Source organism: Carlito syrichta, unplaced genomic scaffold (assembly GCF_000164805.1).
Source record: "Carlito syrichta isolate Samal-C Ts95f unplaced genomic scaffold, Tarsius_syrichta-2.0.1 Scaffold304012, whole genome shotgun sequence".
NCBI classification, from domain to species: Eukaryota; Metazoa; Chordata; class Mammalia; order Primates; family Tarsiidae; genus Carlito; species Carlito syrichta.
This window is the reverse complement of record NW_007248108.1, coordinates 203,335-229,249: the sequence shown is the minus strand read 5'-3', so window position 1 is coordinate 229,249 and position 25,915 is coordinate 203,335. Positions and strand designations below refer to the sequence as shown.

The following is a 25,915-nucleotide window of genomic DNA, read 5'->3' as shown; positions in this document are numbered from 1 at the left end:
CTTCACCCAGAGCCATGAGTCTAGCCTGCACTGGGGTTAAGAATGACAAGGCTTTGCATAGAATCTGAGATTTCAATTTTAAAATGGACAAGAGTTACCTTAAAATTTAATAGTGATGGTTTAAATAACTGAAAATGACTAGGAAGTGATAGAATTCAATTAGCAATTAGTGGTAGATCAATACAGCAGAGTTGGAAACAGGTTTTGGAAATACTAAGACTGTGTCATGGGATGAATTGTGTCACCCACTAAAAAAAAAAAAAAGATGTGTCAAAGTTGTAACCTCCAAGTTGGGCTCGGTGGCTCAGCCTGTAATCCCGCGCCTTTGGGAGGCTGAGGTGAGTGGATTGCCTGAACCTGCGGGTTCGAGACCCACCTGGGCAGCGAGACCTCATCTTTACAATAAATCAAAAAATCAGCTGGGCATGGTAGCACATGCCTGTAATTCCGGTTACTCAGAAGGCTGAGGCGGAAGGATCGCCGGAGCCCAGCAGGCGAGACTGCGGTGGCTGGGACTGGCCACTGCACTCCAGTCTGGGTGACCAAGTGAGACTCCAACTCAAAAAAAAAAGTTGTAACCTCCAGTACCTCAAAATGTGGCTTTATTTGTAAACAGAATTATTGCAGATGCAGTTAGTTAGGATGCAGCAATACTGTAGTAGGGTAGAACAGACACCTAATTCAGTAAGAAGATGACCATTTAAGGACAAACACACAGGGAGAAACCACATGATGACAAGGGCAGAGACTGCTGTGATGCAGCTGCAAGCCAAGGAATGCCAAGGATTGCAACAACCAACAGAAGAAAGGAAGAGACAAAAGAAGATTCTCCCCTGCAAGTTTCAGAGGGAGTGTGGCTCTGTCAACACCTTGATTTTGGACTTCTAGCCTCCAGAACTGTAAATTAGATTAATGTTGTTTTAAACCACCTAGTTTTTGGTACTTTGTTATAGCAGCTCTAGCAAACTTATTCAGACTGTTTCATGTTTTACACCCAATTTACTGCACCCATGAGGCTTCCCTTCCATACCCCACTACACACACTTCTTTGACAATGGGATGAACTTGGCTTAGACCCATGCAGCCTGGAGGAGGCATTCAGGCATACCTAGGTGGGAAGGGCTGTTCCTGTGGAGCTGGATTTCCCAGAAGTCTCAAAATGCATATTTCCCACCCAGTTTGAATATCCATTTGAAGGGGATTTATGACCATCACTGGGCTCTTTGGTTTGGTGGATTGGCTTCATGATAAAAAGAGGGTCTTCAAAAATGAGGAGGGGGTAGGCATGACCTAGAGGTGGAAGGGGCTTTCTTTCCAGGATCAGGGTGGGCCTCCAGGGCGTGAGCCTGTGACTCCCCAATCTCCCCCCATCTCTCTGTGCTACACATACCCTCCCCCTCCTCCTCTTCTCTCTCCCAAGAGGAAAATTCATCCCCTAATTTTCCATGAAACAGTCCTGCTCACACCCCAATTTCCCTGTAATTCTTCCCTCAGCACTTGTCAGGTGATATGTATTTTGTCAAATAAATTCTGTTTCCTTTCTAAATGGAACTCAGATGCCACCTGAATATGTATTTGTTGGTTTCATGTGTTACTTCTGAAGATGTTCCTTACGAGGAAAAAAAAGGCCTTTGGGAGTCCAGAAAAGGGATGGAGTCCTAGGGAAATGTCTCACGTCTCAGCCAGTGTGGGGTGAGAGGAAACCAAACCACAGAGAAAGGATCACTTTAGAAAGGACAGGAGGAGACCGAGGCTCTGGAGGCCAAATAAGAGTCAGAGGAGAGGATGGAAGCCAGCCTGGCTCTTTAGCCAAGAAAGACTCCCCTAATCCTACAGCAAGGAGTATCTTCCACTTGACGTGGATTGCTGGAGCACCTATGAGCTGAATTCACATAGGAAAGGAGGTTTGTCTCTACCTGGTCTCTTTGCCCCCATCCACTGGACACTAAAGGGTGGTTCCCAAGACCATGGGCCAGAACTGGGCCCAATTTCCCCAGCCTATATGACCTCTGACAACCAGTGCTATAGAAACAAGACAGCCAAGAACTTCAAACCCAAGACACTTTCAATATACTTTATTAAAAAGTTTCTTTGTATAAATTTCCTAAAAATTTTAAAATTAAACCCCTTCCCCCACCCCCACACAAAAAAACCCACACAACATTAGAGGAATGCCAAAAATATTCTCTATTACAACTTTCTTTTAACTCTTTAATTAAGGCATTGGTCCCAATGGTGCACATAGATTAAGGGATTTTGCTTCCTTCTAACTAGATCATTTTTTAGAGGCTTTAGAAAAAGAAAATTAGCTTGAAATCTAATTCAGGAAACTCAGGGGGAAGTGAAAAGGTTGGACCCTTATTTCTCCACCATACACAGGCTTTCCATCTAAAGTCATGCTCAACTAAGAGAGAAAAAAATGAACCAAGCGAAAGTATATAGAGTAGCTGTGACATTTGGGTTATTTTCTAGACTTTACATTTGCCTGAAACAGGCATAACACGAAATTCCAGAGGGAATTTGAATTTCTAGGAATGTTCACATAAACACCAGCAGTGGATAGCCATTACACAACATTCAAAGTATACAATACAACTGCCTGGAGACAAAGAGCGAGGGGTCCACAGACACATTTAGCACCATATTGATAGGTCATGCAGCAGAACGTTTCCTCCCAAGTTCGAGTGTAAATCAAAGCATGAAATGGTACAGTGCAAGGGAATGTATACCCAGAGCTTCTACAGAGACAAGTTGGAAATGGCTGATTCCTTCTTCAAGAGGTATATGTTGCTGGCCAGCCACTCTTAGGTTCCAATCACATTGATGACTTCAGACTTGTTGGGCACTGATGGAAGGCGTAGGTGGGGTGAGGCACCAGGAGAGAAGAGGAGAAGAAAAGCCACATTACTGACCCAAAAGGACACTGTCTTTTTAATGACATGATCCCATGACCTCTGGTTTTCATCAACTTTTTCCTTTTTCTACTCAGTAACATCTCGTGACTCTCTTGGCCTGGAGTGCTGGGCTCTCTGTGCAATCTGAGCCCATTCTCGCACTCTGCATCATCGACCAGGCCTTTAAGCAAACTGAACTCTCCCCATTCTGGCACAGACCCCTGGCTGTGTTCCAAGTTGTTTTTATTTTATTAGCAATCAAGTCGCCCAATAAAATGGATATTCTGGATGGCCCCAGCATCAACATTATTATTTATAGGAAGCAAAATAATTTAAAGATTAATATATAGGGTGATTGTTCATTATATTATCTTCCCAATAACCATGTTTGATGCAATGTTTTATGAATAACAGGGACTCGGTGACTTAACTCTCTTATCTTACTTGCAAAAACCATAAGCACAAAGAAGAATCACTTACCAGGAGCACAGATCTTTTCACATTCTTCCTGTGATGCAAATACGTTTTCATTTCCACCACAACCTCCATGCCAGAATCTTGCACAGTTTTTGGTCTTTGTATCATAGTACCATTTTAATTTATAATCCCTGCATGTTCCTGTGTCTTTTGGCAACTTGCATATATCTTTAACAACAAAATGAGAAAAGAACATTAATTAGAACACGTATGTTTCTTTACTCCCAACTCTAGGGGCTGATGGTCTGATCACGATGCTGTCAAAGCAAGAAAAGAGACAAGAGTTTCCAGGTAGAAAATTCCCTGAAATCTCCCTGCACCTTAGTTTCCTCACTACCAGTATGGACATAATAGTCACCTACAACGTTGGGTGGAATAAATGAAATTATATCAATGAAAGGACTTCACACATTGCTCTCAGAATCTCAAATATTAGCCACCGTTATTGGATAATTTAAAATAAAATAACTTTTCCCCCCTTCCAATCACAGGACCATTTACTTTCCAATTCCTTTGATGCTAAGTCCTTAGAAAAGAAACTGAATTTTAAAGCCTTGGAGTTTTCTACTCCTTGGCAAAATGACAATTACATTCAGAATACAGTTCAAAAATAAGGTTGTACATTTCACTACAAGCCAAGTAGACTGAAAATTAAAGATAAAATAGAAAAGTCCTTTATGAGTGAGTGTATGTGTGAGCACAGACATATGTATGTAGCCAAGTGCCTTCGTGACCTGCCAAATTAAACAAGTAAAAAGAAGAGCTAGCACTGATGTAAAATTCATGATGGCAAAAATGTCACATAGCAAAACAATTTTGAGGACAGAGAAGCATTCTTTTTCCAGTTAAGGAAGTTTATGTTTTAAATGCACACTTCTGATGTAGCCCAGCTGTGAAGTAAAGCTAAGGTCCCCTCCACGCCAGAAGAGAAAAGTTTACAGCTCACACACAGTAAGACTTCTGTTTATAGAGCTTTCTGGAAAACTCCAGATTGTGCTGGGAAAGAGAAGTACTGATGTCAACCGTTATCATGTAAGTTTGAAAACGTAAAGACGAAAAGTAAGCCTTCTTCCTACAAAACTCCCTGGAGCCAATAGTGCTGCATGTTTATGTGAGTAGATAACAGGCTTGAATTAACCAGCTCTCCCCACAAAGAACTGACATTCCCACTTGCCTTTGTCCCGAGCTAGGCGGGTTGCTCACAGCTGCAGGGATGGTGAGCATCTGCATTTCAGATTGATACCAAAAAGGACAAGGAAAACCTAAGTGTTTAGGTCAGTAATCAAAGCTTGGGGCTCCCATGATGGACCAGATTCAAAGATATGCAGGATTACATAACATCAGTAAGGGTAACCGATCCTAAATGAGGTGAATTGAGGACTAATGGGAGGCCCAAACTTCACCTGTACATTGACCACTTATGTACCTAATCCTGACTTCTACCCCACATTTTTTAAATAAAATAATAAAAAAGAACACATATTTAATTATTTTTGAAATAAGTAAATATTCATGGAAATATTTTTTAAAAGAGAAGTCCCTTCACCTTTGAATCTCTATGACTAATTCCTATCACAAGTCACATTTGAGTTCTCTAAAAGGGTAGACCTTTATATGTGGAGGAAATACTTCTCCTAGTAATAAGACCATTAATGTGCATGCATTAAAAACTATATAATGTCTATTATCATTAAATACAGAAACAAAGATACACAGGATTAAGGCAAAGAATTGATCTAAAACATCCCTTGGTTGCTGCAGGTAAGTCGTCACCCACGCATGGGGCTGGTGAAGGCACAGTTACGAGGTCTGCTAGTCGAGGACCCTCTCAGGGTCCAGAAAGCCAGCAAATGTAAAAGCATGCTGAGAGTCTTTAAAGACCTAAGGCAGCCAGAATTAAATGATGACAATTTACAAAGCACCTTCTTTCTCTCACATGTGCCAAGAACTGAAGAAAAACACCTGGCTTTCCAGGAATAGACGTCTAGAGAGAACTGAGCAAGGCAAAATTATTTAACCACCAACACGTATTCCTTGTTCACTGGTGGGTTCTCTATTAGCATGAGGCCCTGTCAAATGAACTGCCTCACTGCTCCTTCTTTCTTCCCAGAGTATTCCCCAAATGACCCTTATTTGCTGCATTTTATGTTTTCCAAGTGCACTTTAGGCCTGGCCATCTGTGTTTAGCTATTCACTTCCCACTCCCTGGGCTCTTCTGAACCAGTCACGAGAATGTGCTGAGACCCAAGACACCCAGCTTGTGGGCAGCCCTGCAGCAGTGTGCTGCTCCTCAACTGGTTGGCTTCTCCTGCTTCCTTTCATTCTCGCCTTAACTCTCTAGTGTCAGACCACTGTTGTTTTATTTTCTACCCCTATTCCATCCGGGGATAATCACTACTGAGACCATGTAAAGTTTACTAATGCAACAAAAAGGATACTGTTACTATGGATAAACAGCTCTTTGGAAAGCCTAGATAAATGTATTAATGCGGGTCTCCTCCACTCACTATTCAGAAACAAAATTTGAGATTCTCCATTTTTTAAAACATGAAAATGGGAAATTTTATGGTCATAAGGAGCCTTATAGTTTTAAACTCCACATCATCTTTACTTCTGAGACCCATGATTTTGGTGGGACTCTCTTAAACTATGTCTACATATGCTAAAACAACTGTTTGAAAGCCATTTTTCTTTATGTTTTGTAGTTTAGTAGAACTTAACCTGGACTTTTCCCTAGAACAACAAGTCTTTGGACACAATAGTTGATCATGTTTTTCATCTAAAATGGGTTTGCCCCCTCAAGCACAGCTCTGAAGAGAGCTAGAATCCTCTCTTTGTCTGAGAGGAGTGTTTGGCTACAAATTCATTCATTTTCTCTTCCGTATTATTGAGAAGTTAGTGGAAGCCTAAAAGACAATGAAGACTGGAAAATTTCAGTAACCTCTCCTGGTTTCACTTTTGCCTAGAATAACAATGTAAATAACTTTCACTTTAAAGGAGAGCCAAGAAGGGCTGCCTGATTCAGACCACCATTTGGTGAAAATTCCTTACTGTTGATCACTGGGGCCTCAGTAAAGCATCCAGACATGAGAAAGGAAACTGACACAAGTGCAATATTACAATGAAACTCCATTCTGGGAGTCCCACCTGTTCACAGAAGTCATAGGAGCCAACCTAGGGCATCCTAAAAACAAACATACAACAACATCAGGGTGCAAGGCACCCTAAGAAACACAGTCCATTTTTGTAACAAAGATATGTCGATGTGCACCCACCTTCTCAATGATGCACCTATGTGCAATATTCACAGAAAAATCAGGAAGGCTATGCATTGAATCACTAACAGTGGTTATCATGGCCAGCAGTACTATGATGATAGGAATCATATTATATTTTTCTGTATGTTTTAAATTCTTCACAATGTATCTATTAATTTTATAATCAACAAAAAATACTCTTTAAAACAGAAAGCAAGCTGACTGAAAAAATTTGTCTTTTTGTAGTTTGATATTTTCAGTGTTTAAAACCATTTTTAAAAGCATCAGCTTTGACATTTTCCAAACCCACAAGTTATCTATGAAAATGTTTCCTTGAACAAAATGAAGGGAGGTAGGGAGGGAGGTGTTTATGCTGCAATTGTAAAAATGTTCCTCAATAGTTTAATGGCTTCAGAAACAAGAAGATTTAATCATCTCTGCACTAAACATTGCTGATATGGTATAAAGTGCTTCCAAATCTCAGATGCAGGTAGGATTTGCCTGAATGGAAATGCTTTCCAGCATCTATATTTTGAACACTGGTTGGTTTAAAAAGTACCAAGGGAACTTACAGAATTTTTAACTTTCTTTCTTTCTTTCTTTCTTTATTTATTTATTTATTTATTTATTTTTATTTATTTATTTTTTTGAGTTGGAGTCTCACTCTGTCACCCAGACTGGAGTGCAGTGGCCACTCCTGGCCATTGCAGCCTCGACCTGCTGGGCTCCAGCGATCCTTCCGCCTCAGTCTTCCAAGTAGCTGGAACTACAGGTACGTGCTACCACACCCGTTTGATTTTTGATTTATTGTAGAGATGAGGTCTCACCAAGTTGCCCAGGTGGGTCACGAACCTATTTTTAAAAGTAGTTGTGGTTAAGTTTTGGAGCCTTTGCGCTTTCAGATCTTGGTCAATAGACTTTCATTTTTGAAGACTTCACAATTTAAAAATACCCTTTGACATCCATGGTAACCCAAATACTGCAACTGACAAAGAAACATTCTCACACAGCAATAAACAGACAGCCTTAGAGATGTCTTCTAAGTACAGCAAATATCTGTAGCTATGTCCTTCTAAGTACAGCAAATATCTGTAGCTACTTAACTCATCTCAACTTGTGGGATTAGTTAGTTCTTTAAATTAGTACTAATATAAAGTCAGATATTTTCCCCCATTATATCATTTTATGTTAATCAATGATATATATTCATAGTGAAACATGACCAACCAAATACTGTATTCCATCAAATCCAAGGTGGGATCTTAATTTTAAATTTTTAAAACTCAATTTTATGATGCACCATGATTTTATGTTTCACTAAGTAACACAAAATGCTACCAATTAACCATGACATGCCAATTGTAAGTCACATTTCAGTTTCAGAAGTGTTACAGTGGGGAAAACTGTGCATTTTAGAATCAATAAAATCAGTAAGAGATTGGTGAACATAAAATGATATTTCCTTCAGAGCTACCTAATTGACCCAAGAATGCTTACTCAGACAAAATGTATCCAATTCTACAGGTTACTAATTTCTAGAATAAATAATAAAGAATAGAGTGCATTTTGTTAGTTATTTTGGTTAATTTCCGCATTGAAATTTCTTCAACACATGCGGTTAAGTCAATAATTTAGAACACATTTTGTAATAGTGCAAAAAGTAAATTTTTTGAGCTAGATTGTTGTTATTGTCTAGCAGCTTCAGAGAGTCCTAGTTTTAGTAATAATATGCATAGATTATCTATCCAAGGATTTCTTTAGCCAAAAATGAGAAGGGGGAAGAGGAAGGTGGTCACAAAAATGTAAAACCAAAATCAGCAGCTATGTAGCATTGTCCAAACTAGCAACAACAAAGCATGTGGCAGAAATGCCCAGCACACCCCATGCTTTCATGAAGCTGTGATCATCAATGAAAGACTCAATTGCTGCTAACTGTCATTCATAGGCAGCAAGCGTATTACAAAAAAGTGGCTGGGGTGTAATTATTTGGGATGCTGAGGAAAAACAAAAAGTGGGGTGAGAATTTTTGTGGGGGTTCATTTTGTTTTGTTTTAAAAAAAATAAGCATTAACCATTTAAAATTGAATCATGTGAATGATTCAAGCCTGGAATTTTAAATGGTTAGTAACAATGCCATAGGTCTGTTCATGAAATCAACCTTCACCTCAAAGTCGAAGTCTCCCTGTCACACACCAACCAGGGTTAGACCTTATAGCTGCCAGAGAATCCCCTAACCAGGCTGTCTTTGTATTATGTGCTTGTGCCAAATTCCTGATAAACAAGCACCTATTAAATGTGAATTTTAAAATGAGCAAACATTGACATATGCAAATGAATGCACAAGTGTTAACACTGGTCACCTCTTCTTCCCCTGCATTAGGTGACTAGGACTCTGATCCTTTTCAATTCATAGTGTTTTTGCCCATACATGTTACCACATTTTTTAAATCCAAATTGTAAACTATGAAAAATACAGGTCCTTAAGATAGAATACTTTATTCATAGAGATTAAAAAGCAAAGAATGGTATCCAACATTTAATGCTAATAAAGGGACACATCTCTGTAAATACACACCGTGTTTCTAGTTAATTGATGCTGTGAATAGCAAGAGAAATTAAAACATGTATGCATTCATATAGAAAAGCTAGTTTGAAAACTTCATTTCACTTGAATTGCCTAGAAAATGGATCTTTGGAGAAATAATGCATATTGTAGTCGTTGATATTCGGATGCAAAATATACATGCAAATATTGAGTAAGAATGCAGTTACTATTTTTTTAAAGTTATGTAATAAAGTGCCTATCTTTTTTCTATCTCCAAAAATATAAATATCATTAAAATATCTTACCTCCCTGGGGAAAATGGCTAAGATGACAATTCTAGGGTGAAAAGGGAGGGGAGGACAAGGGAGGGAAGAGATTGAGAGGAAGCGGGGGACATAAGCATTCATCTCCTAATCCTGGTTATCCATTTTAAATTTTAGACATTTTCAAGTAGATATTCGATTACTTTAATTCCAAACAAGCTCTCAAAAATAGTATGTATATGTGTGCACCTACATATATTCAGTGGGCCAATGTGTATTGCCTTCACCTGGCAAAGTGAAGGCTATTTTGTTACTCTGCAGGTTACAAAGGTCGATTATGCAGGGACTTGTTCTTAAAAAAAAAAATAACAACATGTCTTCATACTGGATGAGTGGGAAATACACACATACGCATGTGTACACACACATGTGGAACATGGTAAGAGAGCATGTACAGCCTGGGTTTGAAGGTTATGCACCAATCAGTATGAAGGAGTAAGGATTTAGATTTATCTGTATCAAATTACTTGTGACCTTGAAAGAAACACAGGCTCCAGTTTCAAAAACTCTTTATGGATAAAGGAGATCTAAATGTGAAAGTTCTGAATCAAGAGCACCTTTCTAATTCTGAACCTTATAGCCCAATATTAAAAAAAAAAAAGGAAAATAAGACAGCACAGCCAGATTCTTGCTTAAAGATTGTGTTGTTTATATTAACTAAACATTGTTTGTATATTCTTGTCCCTTCTGGACCACACATAAGAGAATCAAAACATCCCCAAATCTTCCTGTCTAGTTTACTCCAAGTCATTTTCTCTCAATGAAGCACTAAAACAGTTAACAATTTTCTCTTTTCCATACCATATTAGAGGTAAAGTTAACCAATGAGTGGGAAGTGGTATACACAGATTTCAGAGACTTTGAAGTTAGAGTTGAATCTGTCCTGACCCACATCTTCAGGGGAAATCTATTGTGTTCTTTGTGGATTCTCTTTGGACTCAAGCACCATGTTGGGTGGCATGGGGGCTCACTCAGGAACAGAGCTGAGTGGGTCAGGAGCCACAGGACACCACCAGTGCAAGGAACAAAGACTTTAGTTGTGATCCTTTGATGTGGAACTTGGAAAACTACTTATGAGCAGAAAGCAAAAGGGTTGAGACTGAAGTTCTCTTCTCCCCACCTCACCCAAGTTTCATTTCACATGCCTACTTCCATTTTTATAGTTTTAGTTGAAAACCATAATATTACATTTTTATTTGTAAAATCCTTTCAAACAATCCCTAAGAGGTTAAACTTAACTACTAAATCTACCATGAATTCCCGACTCGTTTCCATATATTTACATTGGGGAGAAGATTTTCTGGTTTTTCTATCCATTTTTCCATTGGAAAGCCTAGAGGAGTTTGAAAAACACGTGGGTGTCTCAAACATAGATCAATTTCTAAACTCATCTCCAAAAGCAAACTATTTTAAATAAGTAGATGACTTAAGTGCCCTTTAAATTAAACCTCTGTGTATATGAGTCCCACAAGTCCTCATTGACATGGTTGCCTTGTTTTTGTAACTCCTGATGTCAGTATGGGATATGGTCCTATAAAGGGATTATAGTCATACAAATATATACACATACATAGATATAAGGAAATGTCCATCAGTGGAAGGAAGCATTCTAGTAATCTTAAAGAATTGAAAGGCCTCTACTCCCCCAGTGGCCTCAAAGAAATGGGAGTATGGAATCAGAAAATACTTGGGCCCATATAATTTTATTTAAACATGAATGAGATAGGGTACAGACTGTGGAGATGAGGTAAGATGGAGAAAAAAACACCATTTAAAAAATTCACAGTGGAAAGAGTAAAATGAAAAACATGACATGATAGCTCAAATAATAATGTACTATTGCTTCTGGTAATACAATACATATTAAATGGGCATGTCTGCTTTTAAATCTAGTGCAATACAAAAGCAGTTAGACACTCAACATTTTTCTTTCATCATAATCACTTACAGAAATAGACATTGTAAAGAGATGCATTTACTCTTCCTTGATCACAGTCAATACACCAAAAAATAGAATTATTGCCATAGTTAGCATAAAATCTTTGCTTCAGGTCTATAAAACAATATTAAATCTAAATTCTCATGAAATTTCAATTTTTTATATTAGTACCAACATCTTTTGTTGAACACTTTTAGCAAAAGAACCTGTGTATTATCATAATAATCAGTTTCCCATGAGTGAATAAGTCAACCTTACGTTGAACAAGTGCATACACATCTCTCAGAGTTCTACTCCTCAGCAACACCTGTCATTTCCTTAATCACATCTAACTAGTCACTAACTTAACACAGAACATGCACACCCTCTGGGTTTCAGGTACTCAGGAAGGTGGTACAACAGACTCAGTCAGGGCATGTGCTCAGGGAAATAGAACCAGAACATCCCATAGGTCTGATCCAAACCTATGTATTTCATGGGTTCCAGTCTGGTTTATCTTGTGTTCTTCTAAGAAGTCTTTTATTAGATTAAATCACTGAGTGGATGAACCTCTAATCTTTGCAGCATCACAGACTACAAATTATCCCAAGTCCTAGCTTAAGGCATGGAAGAAATGACTAACAGATATATTAATTCTGGCTGTAGCCCCAAAAGTAACTCCCATCAGATTTTATAAGAGGTAAGGTAGGTCTCCATTAACAACTGGAATTTGCAGAATAAGACAATGTTGGGCCACACAGAGCCAATGTGAACCTTTCCCCACAGAAGTCATGCTTGGTGTAAGAAATAGAATCCAGGAAGATGACCTAGAATCAAGACTTTAAAGCCTTCAAAATTTTTGGAAGAATACTTTGTTAGTGCCATTCATGGACCTAATATTTTTACAACTCACCTGTTTCAGTAAGAGCCAAGGGTTCTGTGTTCACCATTAGGTTGATGGTTGAACTAGAAGATGACGCTGCTGCCTGTGGAGGTCTCCCTATTAAAAAAAAAAAATACAAGCAACTAATAGGCAAATCAAAAACCAGAAACAAAAGGGCTTAGGAATCCTTAGCGACTGATACATGGTTGCCTTTCCTGATCAACGTCTTATCTATAAGGGTGGGCCATTGAAAGACAGATCTAAGATATCTTTACATACACTACTTGTGTAATAGACTGCAAGTATTATCCATCTGTTAACAAGCAAATGAAGGAGATCCCTGAACTTCTGGACAAATCTTCTCATCTGTCACTAACTTCTGCTGCCATTCAAGAAAACAGAGCCCTACAGTTGGATGGGTCTTTGGATTCATACCTCCATGGGAGTAAGCCATGGTACTGATGAGACTCCTTTTTCTCAAGCTCATACCTTGATCTAATAACATTGACCTAAAGGGAAGAGAAGCCTCCCTGTCCATATTCCTGTAAATTGTGTGTCAAGAAAAATGGTGTGGGGGGGAGGAATCCCAAGAGAACTTAGAAGAGAAAGAAGGGACCATGAATAGTTAAGAAGGACTGGGAAAGTACTCTGTCAACAGACCAGATTCAGTAAAGTGGGGGTAGCTATGGGGACAACAGCCAGCAGAAGGCAGAGCTGAGTATAGTAGGACCAGGAAGGAACAATCTGTAGGAGGTATGGACATCTCTCAACTCCTGGAGTGGTAAGACATCAGGGTCACCACCATTACTCCCAAGAAGCCAGTGGCTTATTAGAGTTCTCCACTCACTGAATACAGAAACATGGACAGGGTGGTGGGAAGAGTAGAACCTCCATCAGGTACCAAGGCCATGTTTCCTCAGGTGCTATATTGGACAGGGCTATGTCCAGGCCATGTGGACCCAGTTTCTTTCATAAAGTAGCCCAGGACCCCAAAGTCAGGACCACATTTCACGCAAAATCTCATTTTTCATTCTGTTGTCTTATAAAGTTAAATTACAACTAAAGTATCCAGGGTGGTCTTTTAAAAATGTTGTTGCTATTTTCGAATAGATTGACTAAGTAAGAATTGTTCACTTTATGTCCTGTTTGATATTCCACATGCAAATGGACTGACTTTTCTTAAACCAGCCATATACTTACTTGTACTGAAAATTCCGTGGTAGGTGGCTCGGACCTGAGACCTCAGGTAGCAGACCACTGAGACATGGTACGTCTGCCCAGCGAGCAGGCCTCCAATGATGCGGTCCGTGACCGTGAGGTTCTGCCTCAGAACCAGGGACTGATCATGGGCTGAGGTGACAGTGAGGTCATAAAAATAAGGACTGGGGGGCTCGGGCCTGTCCCAGTGGAGTTTGGCGCTGTTCTCGGTGATGTCAGAAACCTGGACTTCTCGGGATGCCTTAACTGGAAGACAGATCAAAGCAGAGTTTGGAGATAAAAAATAAAATCCTGCATGGCTGTAACACATGCATGATAGATGAAGAGATAAGCTCTGAAAGGGATGTGTTCAGAGACAGTTGATTTGAAATTTAGTGAGGCAGGGAACTCATTTCTTGTTCAATGACCTAAAAAATACTGGTCTTGTAATCTATTAGCATATGTGAAATTAGCATATGTGTAATAAAAAATCTCATGACTCATCAAGGTGCATAACTACCTTTTTTCTGTTAAACAGTTCTACTGTTAAGAAGATACATTTTAAAAAAAAGATACTTTGAAAAATGCAAGGTCTAATATGCTAATCATAAGTTGTAGTCGATACAAAATGAGCCCCATAGTTTAAAATACACTGAGTCATGAAACTCTAGGATATGACATGCAATTCTTTCAAAGGAATCTCTGCTTTCTCTCTGTTCAGAAAATGAAGATAAACTCCATCTTTTCAAGAGCTTTCTTGCACAGCTTGTGACACTTTATAATGTCTTCTAGTATCTTCTTGAAGGAAAAGATAAAATAACACATTCTGGGTCTCATTAAACCCACCTACCCCTGGTATCTAATAGTCTGAAATATATTTTTCTCATGGTCAGTACGAGCATGGATTTCAACCTTTGGGGAAGGCTGATCGCCCAGGCTCTAACTCAGTTTGCTGAACAGAACACCCGATATTGCCACAGTGCACAGCTTAGGACCCCTTTTCTGTGAGTATATGCTTCATGTCAAGGTCAAATTTATGATTACAAAGGGTGCCATCCAGATCTTTTTGAATCACATTCTAAGGGAAGCGGGTTTAGCGCCATACACCAAGCAAAGAAACATTTGCTTTCCCACCTAAGAATACAATGGACTTTTCCTTTCTTTCTCTTTCACTCCCTTGTTAGGGTCTAAAGTCCCACTTCAACCTAGAAACTTTGCCTGTTAGCTTAAGACAACTCAATTTCCAGGTGAAGTGGGTTATGCCCTGAGATATCCCAGAGGTGATGAGGACCTCCCACCCCAACTCCAAGGAAGGATTAGGGGTACTGGGTGGGGAATAGGAGAAAAGAGGAGGCAGAGGCTGGAGACCCTAACCAGCACCTCCTAAAATATACCATACAGCCTCACACATGTCAGATCATTGATTATATTCTGACTGCTTTGTCAATAGGCTTTTGAGGGACATACCCTGGAAGCAGTAAATGAAGATGTAACAAGACAGCAGCCTTAACAAGGGCTTTCTTACCCACAGGCTTAGTGGTGGCTGGTTTGGTGACAGCTGCTTTGGCTGGCTGTGGCCTGGAGGCCTCAGATTTGGTGACCACTAGCTTTGTAGCAGCAGCAGGGGGTCTTACAGCTGCTGGCTTTGCTGCTGCAGGCTTCGCTGCTGCTGACTTCACCACCACAGCGGGCCTGACCGTGGCTGTCTTTGTGACCGCAGGCTTGGCAGCCACAGGCTTGGCAGTGGCTGGCCTCACAGGGGCTGGCTTCACAGGGGCTGGCTTTGCAGAGGCTGGTTTTGCAGATGGCAGATTTACAATAGTTACTGGCTTTGTTGTGGTGGTCACCGGCTTTGTTGTAGTCACTGGCTTCGTTGTAGTCACCGGTTTGGATGTGGGACTTGAAGTAACATTATTTGGAATGTTTCTGTGAAGACGAATTAAATATTACCTCTAGCTGTACTTTTGCTTGCTATCTAAAATAAAGACATAACCCCATGAACTATGTAAAATTCATGCAAAATGCATGCAGTAGCTTTTATAGTTTATGCACAGTAGTGCAGATATTAAATTCCATCTATTTAGAATCTGTGCCACAAAAAAGATACTAAACAGCATATTAAAAAACAGAATCATTAAAAAAAGAAGCCTATCTTGTCCTACAAGTACATCTGACATCTTATTTTCAATTTATAAAATAAGAGCAGGTAGAAAGTAAAATATAAAATAATAATTAATATTTAACAATATTCTAATTATAATAATTAAGCAACTGAAACATACACCAAAAATAAAATAAAATCAGTTGTTAGCTACATTCACTATAAGAAAGTATCCACTCAATAAAATGCCATGTTGAGCTGGAAAATTATAAAGCCAGCATATATATATTCTTTTTCTCCCAGCCTTTATTGTTGGGAGTATGTGAATTTTTTGTCTGTATTAATATTAGCATGTACAAATGATTTTTTAAAATTCTTTATCTATTACAAATCCCTAGAGAGAATTATAATCAGACACAACGTCACAGACCCACATGTTGTTACTTCTTGCTCTTAGATGAAAATTCATTATCTTATCTATTATGCTACCTGTAATACGAAGTATATTTTCAAGTTGATATCATAAATCTTCAAAAACTAAATTACTTAATTCATTCTGTTTTCCTAAGAATAAGAAAGTTGAACCAACTTTAAGGAATGTTCCAAAGAAATAATAAGGATCATTCAAAGCTAGAAAAATGGAATCTGTGAACCTATAACCTAGGTCTTAAGAGGCCTTCTGCACTTTGACATTCTCTCAGAGAACCCGGCCAGGTCACTCTGTAAACAAATTCATTCACCAGCCCACTGGAGAATGAGAGACTGCATGGAGTAAAGATGAACCATCCCAGCTGAGACCATTCTAGATCGGCAGGTCCACGGCTGAAAAGCAGCTGACCACAAACATATACATGAGTCCAGTCAAGACTAGAAGAATCACCCAGCTGACCCCAGAAAAGTATTGCTAACTCACAGAATTTCAAATTAATCATGGATGTTGTTTTAAGCCACTAAGTAGTTTTAAATAGTTTGTTATGCAACAGAAGCTAGCTGATATAACAGATTCTTTCGGAAGAATGACCTGCATTATTAGAAAGTCACATTTTATGGATTTTAGTGTCCTCATTTATAGAGCTAAGAGTTGGTTAGAGAACCTCTGCATTCCCCCAGCACTGTAATTTTTGAGACACAAATTATAACCACTTACACTTGTTTGTGACCAAACTTCACAGGATGCTTTGCTGGTTGGTCCCCTTGGAACCAATCACACTGTTTCCTGATATCCGGGGACAAGTAAAAAGCATTTTCACCTAGAGAAAAACAGGAAAATAATTAACTACATGCAAATCACATAAAAATTAAAATTAATCTGTTAGTGAGTTAAGTGGATCACATTTATTGAATATTTGTTGAATTAATTAACTCTTTTAGACAAGCTATGACCAGTGATTTTAAACATTAAACATGATGACACTTAACCCAAAAAACATCTTAAACCAATATGTTCTCTTTGGTTAATTAGGTTAAAGATAATATTTACTCAATATGAGAGAAGACAGGAATAAAAGAAAAATCAAGTGGAGAGATTAAGAAGTTCTAAGCTCTTGAGCATAAAATTATAATCCAATTATTCTTAATATTTTCTCAAAGCTTTGTTGAACAAAACTTTTGTTCTTAATCTTCTAAAGACAAGAACAATGGTCCCTGGGTAAATTTTCTGGCTTATCTTTGCTTCAAGTTTTTTCCTAAGTATGTTACAGGACAGGCCTGCACAAATGTGAATACTGTTTTCACAGACTTCAACTTTTCTTTGAATAATAAACTTTCAGTATATACATGTTTATTTATACTTTATAAACTTCCCTCATTTGTACGATACTTTGCACTGTGCCAGCCTCTGGGAACTACAACGGGCTATACCTTCTCAAAGAGCATCCATTCTAGAGTATCAGAGACCCTTAAACAAATGACCAACTGGCCATGTAATAGATGCCATAGTACAGTGTCCAGATTAACCATGAGCAGGTTCTGGGAGTGAAATTATCCATGATGAGCCAGAGCAGTTGGCAATGCACTTTGAAGATGAATGTGGATTTGCTGCTAAAGCAGGGGTAGAGAACATTCCAGGGAGGGAGATCCCCATTGGCAAAGACCCAGAGGTATTTAAGTCTGGGACTTGTGACTAAGCTGAGCGTAGTACAATTCCCTCTAGAAGCTTTCCCTGATACCCCCAACAGGATATTCTTCTGTTATGACATGCCAGCATATTGTCATGCACAATAAATATGCACTTGACCCATCTGCCCACCACCTATAAACTATTAGGGACACCAGTCACACCTTATGGCTAGGAGGTACTCAGTCAAATTTGGTGGAACAAATGGGTGAATGAGGACAAAGACTTTTGTCGGTATGTTCCTTGCTGACTCTGATTCCTAAAAGCACTTCTGGCATATGGCAGATGTCAATACATGTGTGTTAAATGAATGAAGATGCTCACATCAGCACATCAGTTGTTTTTCCATGACCGTTCCCCCAACTACCCCTGGCCCAAGGGCGTGGACTAGCATACAACCACAGCTAGAGCACATGCTGTGTGACACAGGACTTACTGCTGATGAAGGATGGCAACAGCCTCCCAAAGCGCATCAAAGGCTCCTCGTTGAGCTCAGTTGACTTATCCACTAGTTTGAAGAAGACGTCGTTTGGCTCGCTGGCAAGGTCATACACCTCCTTGACATTCACCATCCTGCCAATGCCCAGGATCACGAAGAAGTAGCCCTTGCATTTGGCCTGCAAGATGGCTCTCTGGGCCTCCTCCAGCTGCTGCTCCCGCACCTCCCCCGTCAGCATTAGGACCACAATTTTCAGGTCCCGTGGGTTTGGGGCACTTTCAAAGATGTTCTCGATGGTGTGTTCAACGGCACTTCCCAGGGCCCTGGTTCCCTGTAGCTGCGTCATTCTCCTACTGAGGAAGTCCACTAGCTTTTCTTTGGAGCCATAGTCAGTCAGGGAGAATTCCACCTTCACAGGTGGCACACTGGCATTGCCCATGTATTCATAGGGCGCCTGCTGTACAACAGCCACTCTGGCAAAGTGCTGGGAGACCTTGGGGTCTGGGCTCATGTCCAGTTGTCTGACCAGGTACCCTATGTACTTTTTCATCTCGTTGAACTGGAACAGAGTGGTGGTCTCAGAGCTATCTAAGATGAAAGCCACGTCGATGTCCACATCGCTGCCTGCTGCCCTCCTATCCCTGAAGGAAGGCCTCCAGCTGCCAAATCCACAGGATGGGTCAATGTTGCAGATGTCTAGAAAGAAGCATGGCAGCCCATTTATTCTGTGACTCCTGCAGCAGGTGCCATAGAAAATCAATCTGCTGAGAGGCTGAGGTAATCAAAATTGCCACATAAAATAAAAACCTATATATAGCTTACTGCCTTGATTATAACCAGATTTCAGTTTTCATCACCTAATACTTAGCAGCAGATAAACAAATAGATATTCTAAAATCTTTGTAGTATACCATGGTAGTGGCATTTTTAAAAGAAAAGGAAAATCATCTTGGTTCTTCGCCACTCTCTGAGGGAATATGTTGTAGAAAATTACTAGAACCAAATATCTTCATTCTAGATTCTGAGGTCAAGATCTAAGCAGAGCCCACTTTCTCCTTTTTACCTATAAAAGTAATTATTCCCCTAACCATGAGAAACTCTGTTTTGGGAGGTCTATTTTTAATTTAGAAACTTCTTATGTAGTATATATACTGGTAACGAGGCTTGATAGATCTTAACTCAAGTTCTTTTTACAGATCCTAATTAGTCACTCAAATGTTTTTCTCTGTATATTACCTTTTTCAACTGTAGCTGAACAGATTTTTCTCATTAGAGAAGCAACTTACCCAAGCAAACATGGCACGTCAGGACATTCTTCAAAAAGTCTGTGAGGTCTCTCCTCGCGGGCAGGACAAGCGCATGCCCCACTGCTGTGTTATTAATCTAGTTGAAACAAAAGAAAAATTTTGGTAGGAGTGTACATGGTAAGTAACTATTTGAAAATACAGTGGAGGAGTAAATCAAACTCACACCAATAAAATAAACTCCCCAATAGTGCAGTATCTTCTGATTAGGGGGTAGGGGTAGACCTTGAGCATACTAGAAAAACATAGGCTTTATTCTAAAGAGATGAACTGGAGTTATATCCCATTCAAATATTTCTGCTGGACTCAAAGCAAAAAATATTTAACCTCTCTGGGGCTCAGTTTTTTTTAGCTGTAAAATGAAGATAATAGTATCTTCCTAATGGGGTCATTTGGAGATTAACTTGGATAATAGATAATTAGAAAATGTACATAAAGTGTCTGGTGTGTCTTTTAGAAAATAGTAGGGAATTAAATATTATATTTATTTTTTGGCAACAACAGCAGCTAGAAAATGTGACCTCCATCCCTTCTCCCACCCTCTCAGGTTTAGTAAATGACAAAGCAAGTAGCAAAGTCATTCCTAGTAGATGCAAAATGTTGTCTATTACAGTGCCTCCCCTGTAATCAGAGATTATTCATTTAATGAATAGCTAATTTAAATTAATGAATGGGTAAATAATAAAAGAATATTTTTTTTAATCTTGCTGAAACCATGCTAAGAAACACATGTGGTTCCAGGTCACTTGGCCCATACAAGGCATGAATAGGCCCCTCCTAAGGCATATAGCGAGGAGCCCAAATTCAAAGCTGGATTTCCAAGCTCTGTGCCCAAACTGGCCTATGGTTTGGCAGAATAAACACTGAGGGATGGCAGCAATGGTTCCCATCTCTTGCTGACATAGGCAGTGGTCAAACCATAGAATATCCACTTTGGAAGTAAAGACATTAGCAATCTCGCCCCAGTCTCATCTTACAGGTGACAAATCTATAACACAGAAAGACTAAGTGTCATGTGTGTTACTTTATAAATTGGTGGGGAACTAGAACTAGAGCCAAGATCTCCTAACTCCTGGTCTGGGCTCTTTTCCTTCTTACCTGTCATTCATGTGCCTTGAACAATATCACCAAAATTTCACTGAATAAATATTACCTGATATAACAATTAAGCAAGTTATTTAATCAAATGAAAAGGGACACTTGGCCTCTCTTGGCCTAACCCTTGAAGCCTGGCTGAAGGAAGGGCTATACAGTGGTGCAGATTGGAGACGTTGGGTCACCGATATTTTGAAGACCTCACTAAGAGACTGTAGGCTTCTGGGACCACCTCTGGGATATTTTCCTTCAGGGCTGGTCAGGACAGAGAGGAATGGGGTGTCACCAGCACATAGGCTTCAGAGTCTTATGAACTAGGATTTCATCCTCACGTGAGCCCCCATTAACTGCAGGATCTTCTTGTCCATGAGGTAAGACTGGTGATACAAACCTCACCAACTTGTTCCAAGAAGTAAATGCCCAGCATAGTGTCATACACACACATAGCACATGAGGCTGTCTGGAGAGGAGCCATAACTGGTCCAAACACCCAGCTCCTCATGATTAAAGCAAATAAGTCAATCCACCCCCGTTAGCAGATGCAGATAGAGTCAACCACTACTGACATCTCAGTCTCGCCAATGAGGACAAAGAGTCTCACCAACTGGGAAGAGTTATTAAAATGTGAGGAGCAACCTGGAGAGAATAAGTTACAAGCACGTGAATATCCATCCCCCTACCCCAAGTCTGTCCTGGAAATCTCACAAGAAAAATTCTCAGTCAGAATGGCCTTATCTAGGACCTTATAGAAGCTATGAGGTATGAATCTACCAAGAAGCATGGATGTGCTGAAGAACCTTCTCAGAGCTCAAGAAAAGAGGGAGAAGCCAATATAGCCACAGAGCACAGACCTGCAAAGCATTGATGAGCTGCCGGTCCTCCTGGCTTGTAAGGAACAAGGGTGTGATCCCTGCATCTGAGAGCTTGAGCACGGCATCTCTGAGCTGTGGGGATGCTCTTGTGGGCTTATTGCTGAAGAAAACGGCCACTTTCCTCATCAGGAATCCGTTCCTCACACGTTTAAATGTGTTCCTGGCCACGAATGACATGGCAGTTTCCAGACTCTGTTGTTTGGATGTCAGAGACACCTGAAGGTTCTTAATGCTGTCCAAGAGGGCAGACTTCTTCTTGGAGTCAGCAAACCGGATCTCTGTGGTCACTTCATTGTTATAGGTGACCACAGCCACTCGGGCCCCCCGTGGGCAGTTGCTCTCAGCAATGGTCAAATCACCCACAATCTTCAAGAGCACGTCTCTCATCCGGCTAAACATGTCTTGGGTGACCCCCTCAGAGGTGTCCAAGGCAAAGGCTAGTTCTGTCGGGAAAACTGGACATTCCAGGGGTCCTATGGAGAGTGGGGGGGTTCAAAGACAAACTTTACTTCCTGCAAAAGAGAGGCTTTCTTTCCTCAGAAGAAAGTCAAACCTCTAAAAGCAACTTACCATAGCAGCAAGCTAGAAAAAAGAAAAAAGAGAAGAAAGGGTGAAAGACATGCCTACCTTGTGGAATTTTCAAATGTAAAAATATAAATTGTCATAGACAATAGGAAATTCATGAACTTACGACATTTATCTTTGATGCTTTGGACAAGGGCACATTGCTTGAAAAAAAAATAAAAGAATATGAAAGGAGAGCCAAACAAAAGATCATGAGACAAAGATGTGTTCTGGACACATGCAACTTACATCGATGGAGTCACCTCTGTTGCCCTTGTGACCCTGTAAAACCAAGGAAGGAAAGGCTGAGAAGCACAGCAAATACACTGCATGTGGATTGTTTTTAAGTTTTTGAACCACAGAAACATAGCAGAGGATGCAAAGAAGAACTTTGGATAATCTTGATCATTTAGAGTCTCTCCTTATAAATTTGACTTTATCTCTTGAAAAGCAAAAGAGAGAAGACTGAAAATAAGTGTTTCCCCTGTGAGGTGGTTTGGCTTTTTAAATAGCTCTATATCCTGAAAATCTGGAAGCTCATCACCAATCTATGTAAATTACACATCTGAGCTTGAGTCTAGACACTGCTTCTCTTGAGAGAAGAACATTCTTTCACATGCTTGCTTAATACTCCTATTCCCCACAGAAGGGGCAGTGAGGAATCACTGAGCTATCCTTGTCCCCTTCATGTCTAAAGCACCCCAACTGGATTCCACCCCCTACCCTAAGAGCTCTAAGGATAGCTCTAAGCTGCCCTCATTATCTCATTCCTATATGTTGCCACTCGGATGGTCAAGCAGTCATCTCGTGGAGCCACTGGGCATCTTTCCATGAGGCTATTTCTACCTGCTTGGAACCATCTTAATGTGTCCCCCTTAAATCCACTTAAAGACAGCAATAAGACCCACCTGACAGACCTTCTCCCTAATTCAGCCAAACTAAACCCTTAGCCTTTTTTTCTAAGAGTGATTTTCTAATTTTTTTCATTCTTTGAACCTCATCTATTTCAATATAGGGAGACAATATAAGGAGAATTCAAATAAGGAAACAAGAATATCAGCAATAAAGAGGTTATAGAAGAGCTGCAGTGGAAGGACACCCTCCTGGCTTCTGGTGGCAGCATGGCTAGTGGGCTTTAAAGGAATCAGGAGCCCTCAGGAAATTTACAGACCAAGGAAGAAGCATTCCCCACAAGACCTGACATAATTAAACTGCATCTACAAGATGCAAGCAAGAGGTATGCAGATTCACTCTCTTTGGTTTCTCCTCTACATAAACCTCAAACAAACCTATACCAGGAAATTATAAAGATAAATTATGAAACTTCCTAGACTACTGAGTGTCACCTGAAACATTTTTTTTAAAAACGTTCTCTTTACTCTAAAACTCAAAAGCTCTTTTCTGTGATGTCAGAAGAGAAGTGGTTAAAAAACAAACAACCAATCAACATGCAGAACTCCTTCTCTGTGAGGAAAGGAGACAATGGGACATTTTCAGGGACCACATGTAAAACATCCAGCCCCAGAAGGCTTGATCAGAACTAGATAAGTACTTACAGATGGTCCTGGGTAGCCAGGGTCTCCCTTTTGTCCAACTATCCCTGGAGGTCCTGAATTTCCCTAGAGGGGGCAGAATAAACATTGCTCAATTGTGTCAGAAGATGTAAGATTCTTGGTTCTTGAGTTGGAAGGGATGGTAAAGGTGACCTAATCCAACAGCCCCCATCACTATGAGAAGTCTCTCACTTTAAGGAAGCTTAAATGTCTCCTAAATTCATGTATAGGGACAAGCAATCTTAAGGTTCATGGGAGTCCCCCCACAACTTTAGGGGGGAGAAATATATGTTCTCTGGTGGGTTAAGATAAAATAGATGCTTCCCCAAAAACCATTAATAAAGTTACCTATGGGTGCCCAAGATAATTGATAACAAACAATGTATTAGATAATTGCTGTGTAGATAATCAATGTTTTTGAAGCTCTACCTTGATTAGTAAATGATCTAGCTTGACTGTCTTCACAAATTATGATTATTTTTAAACTATATCTCAGGTTGAAAATAACTCTTAGCAACATTTACCCACATCTATGCCACAATCTGCTAACCCAAGACTCAGTGCCATCTTAGCAGGGTGAGTAAACTCCATTGAAGAGTGCTCTAGAGCCAAAAGGAGCTTAAGAAAGAGAAGTCTCATCACCAGTGGGATGAGAAGCCTGTAACCTTACCCTGGCCTGCCTATGAGCTTGGAATCAGAAGAAGCAGCTCACATGCCTCATCCAATCCCGCTGCTACACAGTCTGGATGGGCATGGCCACAAGTGACTGCACAGACTTCCCAGGTCACCCAGTCTGAGACTTAAACTCCCAGCAAGATGCTAGGAGCAAGGTGCAGCCTAGTCACTCTGGAGGTGAGTTAGGCAAAGGAGCCCTCAGTCTCCCTGTAAGGGGGATATGGCCGTAGGAGGCCTGCTGAGAACCATAACTATGTTGGCATTCTGAGGTCATTGGTCTGGGCTTGAGATTTCCTTCTTTCTACCCTGTACTATCACTGGCCAAGTTGCAAGTGAAGAAGGGTGATTTCAAAGGTAACTTTCAAAGGTCCATACAGTAAGCATGCTGTTACACACATTCTTACTCCTTACCTACAGCCCAGGCCCAGGCAAACTTACCCTTCGTCCTCTAATGCCTTTGGGTCCTGGAACTCCATCAGTCCCAGGCTCACCAGGAGTGCCCTGGGAAGAAAACCAAGAAGTAGAAAGTTAAGATCTGGAGTGGAAGGTCTCGCAGAGGGTCCCTGGGCAAGACCTCAATAGGACTTTTGACCACACTTTCTGGGGCACTCAAATGATTGGCTTTGATTTGCTCTTCTAGTGGGTCCCTAGTATGTTTGTGGCATTTGCAGACAGTCTTTGTTTAATTAATAACAATATTGTCATATAGGTTATAGTATTTTATAACCTACAAAGTACTTTCATGAAGTATTGTTGTTTAAACCTCACAAGCACCATGACACATGTGTATTATCACCTCCATTGACAGATAAGGGAGTATCTTAGAGAAGGCAGGGTCTTTCTCAGGGGAGCCCAGTTAGTAAGTAGCAGTCAGTAGATATACTAGACTCATCAAAAAGCAATAGTGATGTTTCACGGCCAGGGGAATATTTACCTTTGGTCCTGGGTACCCAGGGAATCCTCTTTCTCCCTATAAAAGATAAACAAATGACTCAATGCTTAGTCCAATTTAAATTCTTTTAAAATAAATTGATCTTGAAAGGAAAAAAAAGACAGAGTCACCAAAAGAAAACAATTACTCAAATACAATAAAATTTAAAGAAATAATTCTTTTAAAAAACAACACATCAGAAGTTGTCTTTAGCCAGGACTTCCAATACTATGTTGAACAGGAGGGGAGAGAGTGGGCATCCTTGTCTAGTTCCAGTTTTCAGGGGAATTGGTTCCAATTTTTGTCCATTTAGGAGTATGCTGACTGTGGGTTTCTCGTAGATGGCTTTTACTATTTTGAGGTATGTTCCCCGTATGCCTAGATGTTCAAGGGTTTTTATCAAGAAGGGTGCTGGATTTTATCAAAAGCTTTTTCTGCATCTAGTGATATGATCATGTGGTTTTTGTTTTGACATCTGTTGATGTATTTAATTACATTTATGGTTTTACGAATGTTGAACCAGCCTTGCATGCCAGGAATGAAGCCTACTTGGCCATGGTGGATGATTTTTGAGATGTAGTGCTGAATCCGGTTTGCTAGGATCTTGTTGAGAATTTTAGCATCTATGTTCATCAAAGATATTGGCCTGTAGTTCTCTTTCTTTGTTGGATCTTTACCTGTTTATCGCAGCGTTGTTCACAATAGCAAGAACCTGGAAACAACCATGCTGCCCATCAAAAGAGGACTGGATTTAAAAAATGTGGTACATAT

At 40.1% G+C, this 25,915-nt stretch overlaps 1 protein-coding gene across 1 annotated transcript in view; it reads right to left on the bottom strand.

The window, feature by feature from the left end:
• Positions 1 to 2,061: 2,061 nt before the first annotated feature.
• Positions 2,062 to 25,915, bottom strand: part of COL6A3 (collagen type VI alpha 3 chain) — an 87,917-nt gene continuing 64,063 nt past the window's right edge. The window contains exons 30-44 of the mRNA XM_008059373.1: positions 25,148 to 25,183; positions 24,652 to 24,714; positions 23,542 to 23,604; positions 22,235 to 22,267; positions 22,113 to 22,149; positions 21,992 to 22,003; positions 21,401 to 21,894; positions 19,437 to 19,533; positions 18,148 to 18,846; positions 16,743 to 16,845; positions 15,020 to 15,420; positions 13,494 to 13,761; positions 12,328 to 12,410; positions 3,375 to 3,539; positions 2,062 to 2,845 (exon numbers count right to left, since the gene is read on the bottom strand). Coding sequence (XP_008057564.1) covers positions 2,805 to 2,845; positions 3,375 to 3,539; positions 12,328 to 12,410; positions 13,494 to 13,761; positions 15,020 to 15,420; positions 16,743 to 16,845; positions 18,148 to 18,846; positions 19,437 to 19,533; positions 21,401 to 21,894; positions 21,992 to 22,003; positions 22,113 to 22,149; positions 22,235 to 22,267; positions 23,542 to 23,604; positions 24,652 to 24,714; positions 25,148 to 25,183 — 2,595 coding nt within the window. The 3' untranslated portion in view covers positions 2,062 to 2,804. The remainder of the gene's footprint in view (positions 2,846 to 3,374; positions 3,540 to 12,327; positions 12,411 to 13,493; positions 13,762 to 15,019; positions 15,421 to 16,742; positions 16,846 to 18,147; positions 18,847 to 19,436; positions 19,534 to 21,400; positions 21,895 to 21,991; positions 22,004 to 22,112; positions 22,150 to 22,234; positions 22,268 to 23,541; positions 23,605 to 24,651; positions 24,715 to 25,147; positions 25,184 to 25,915) is intronic.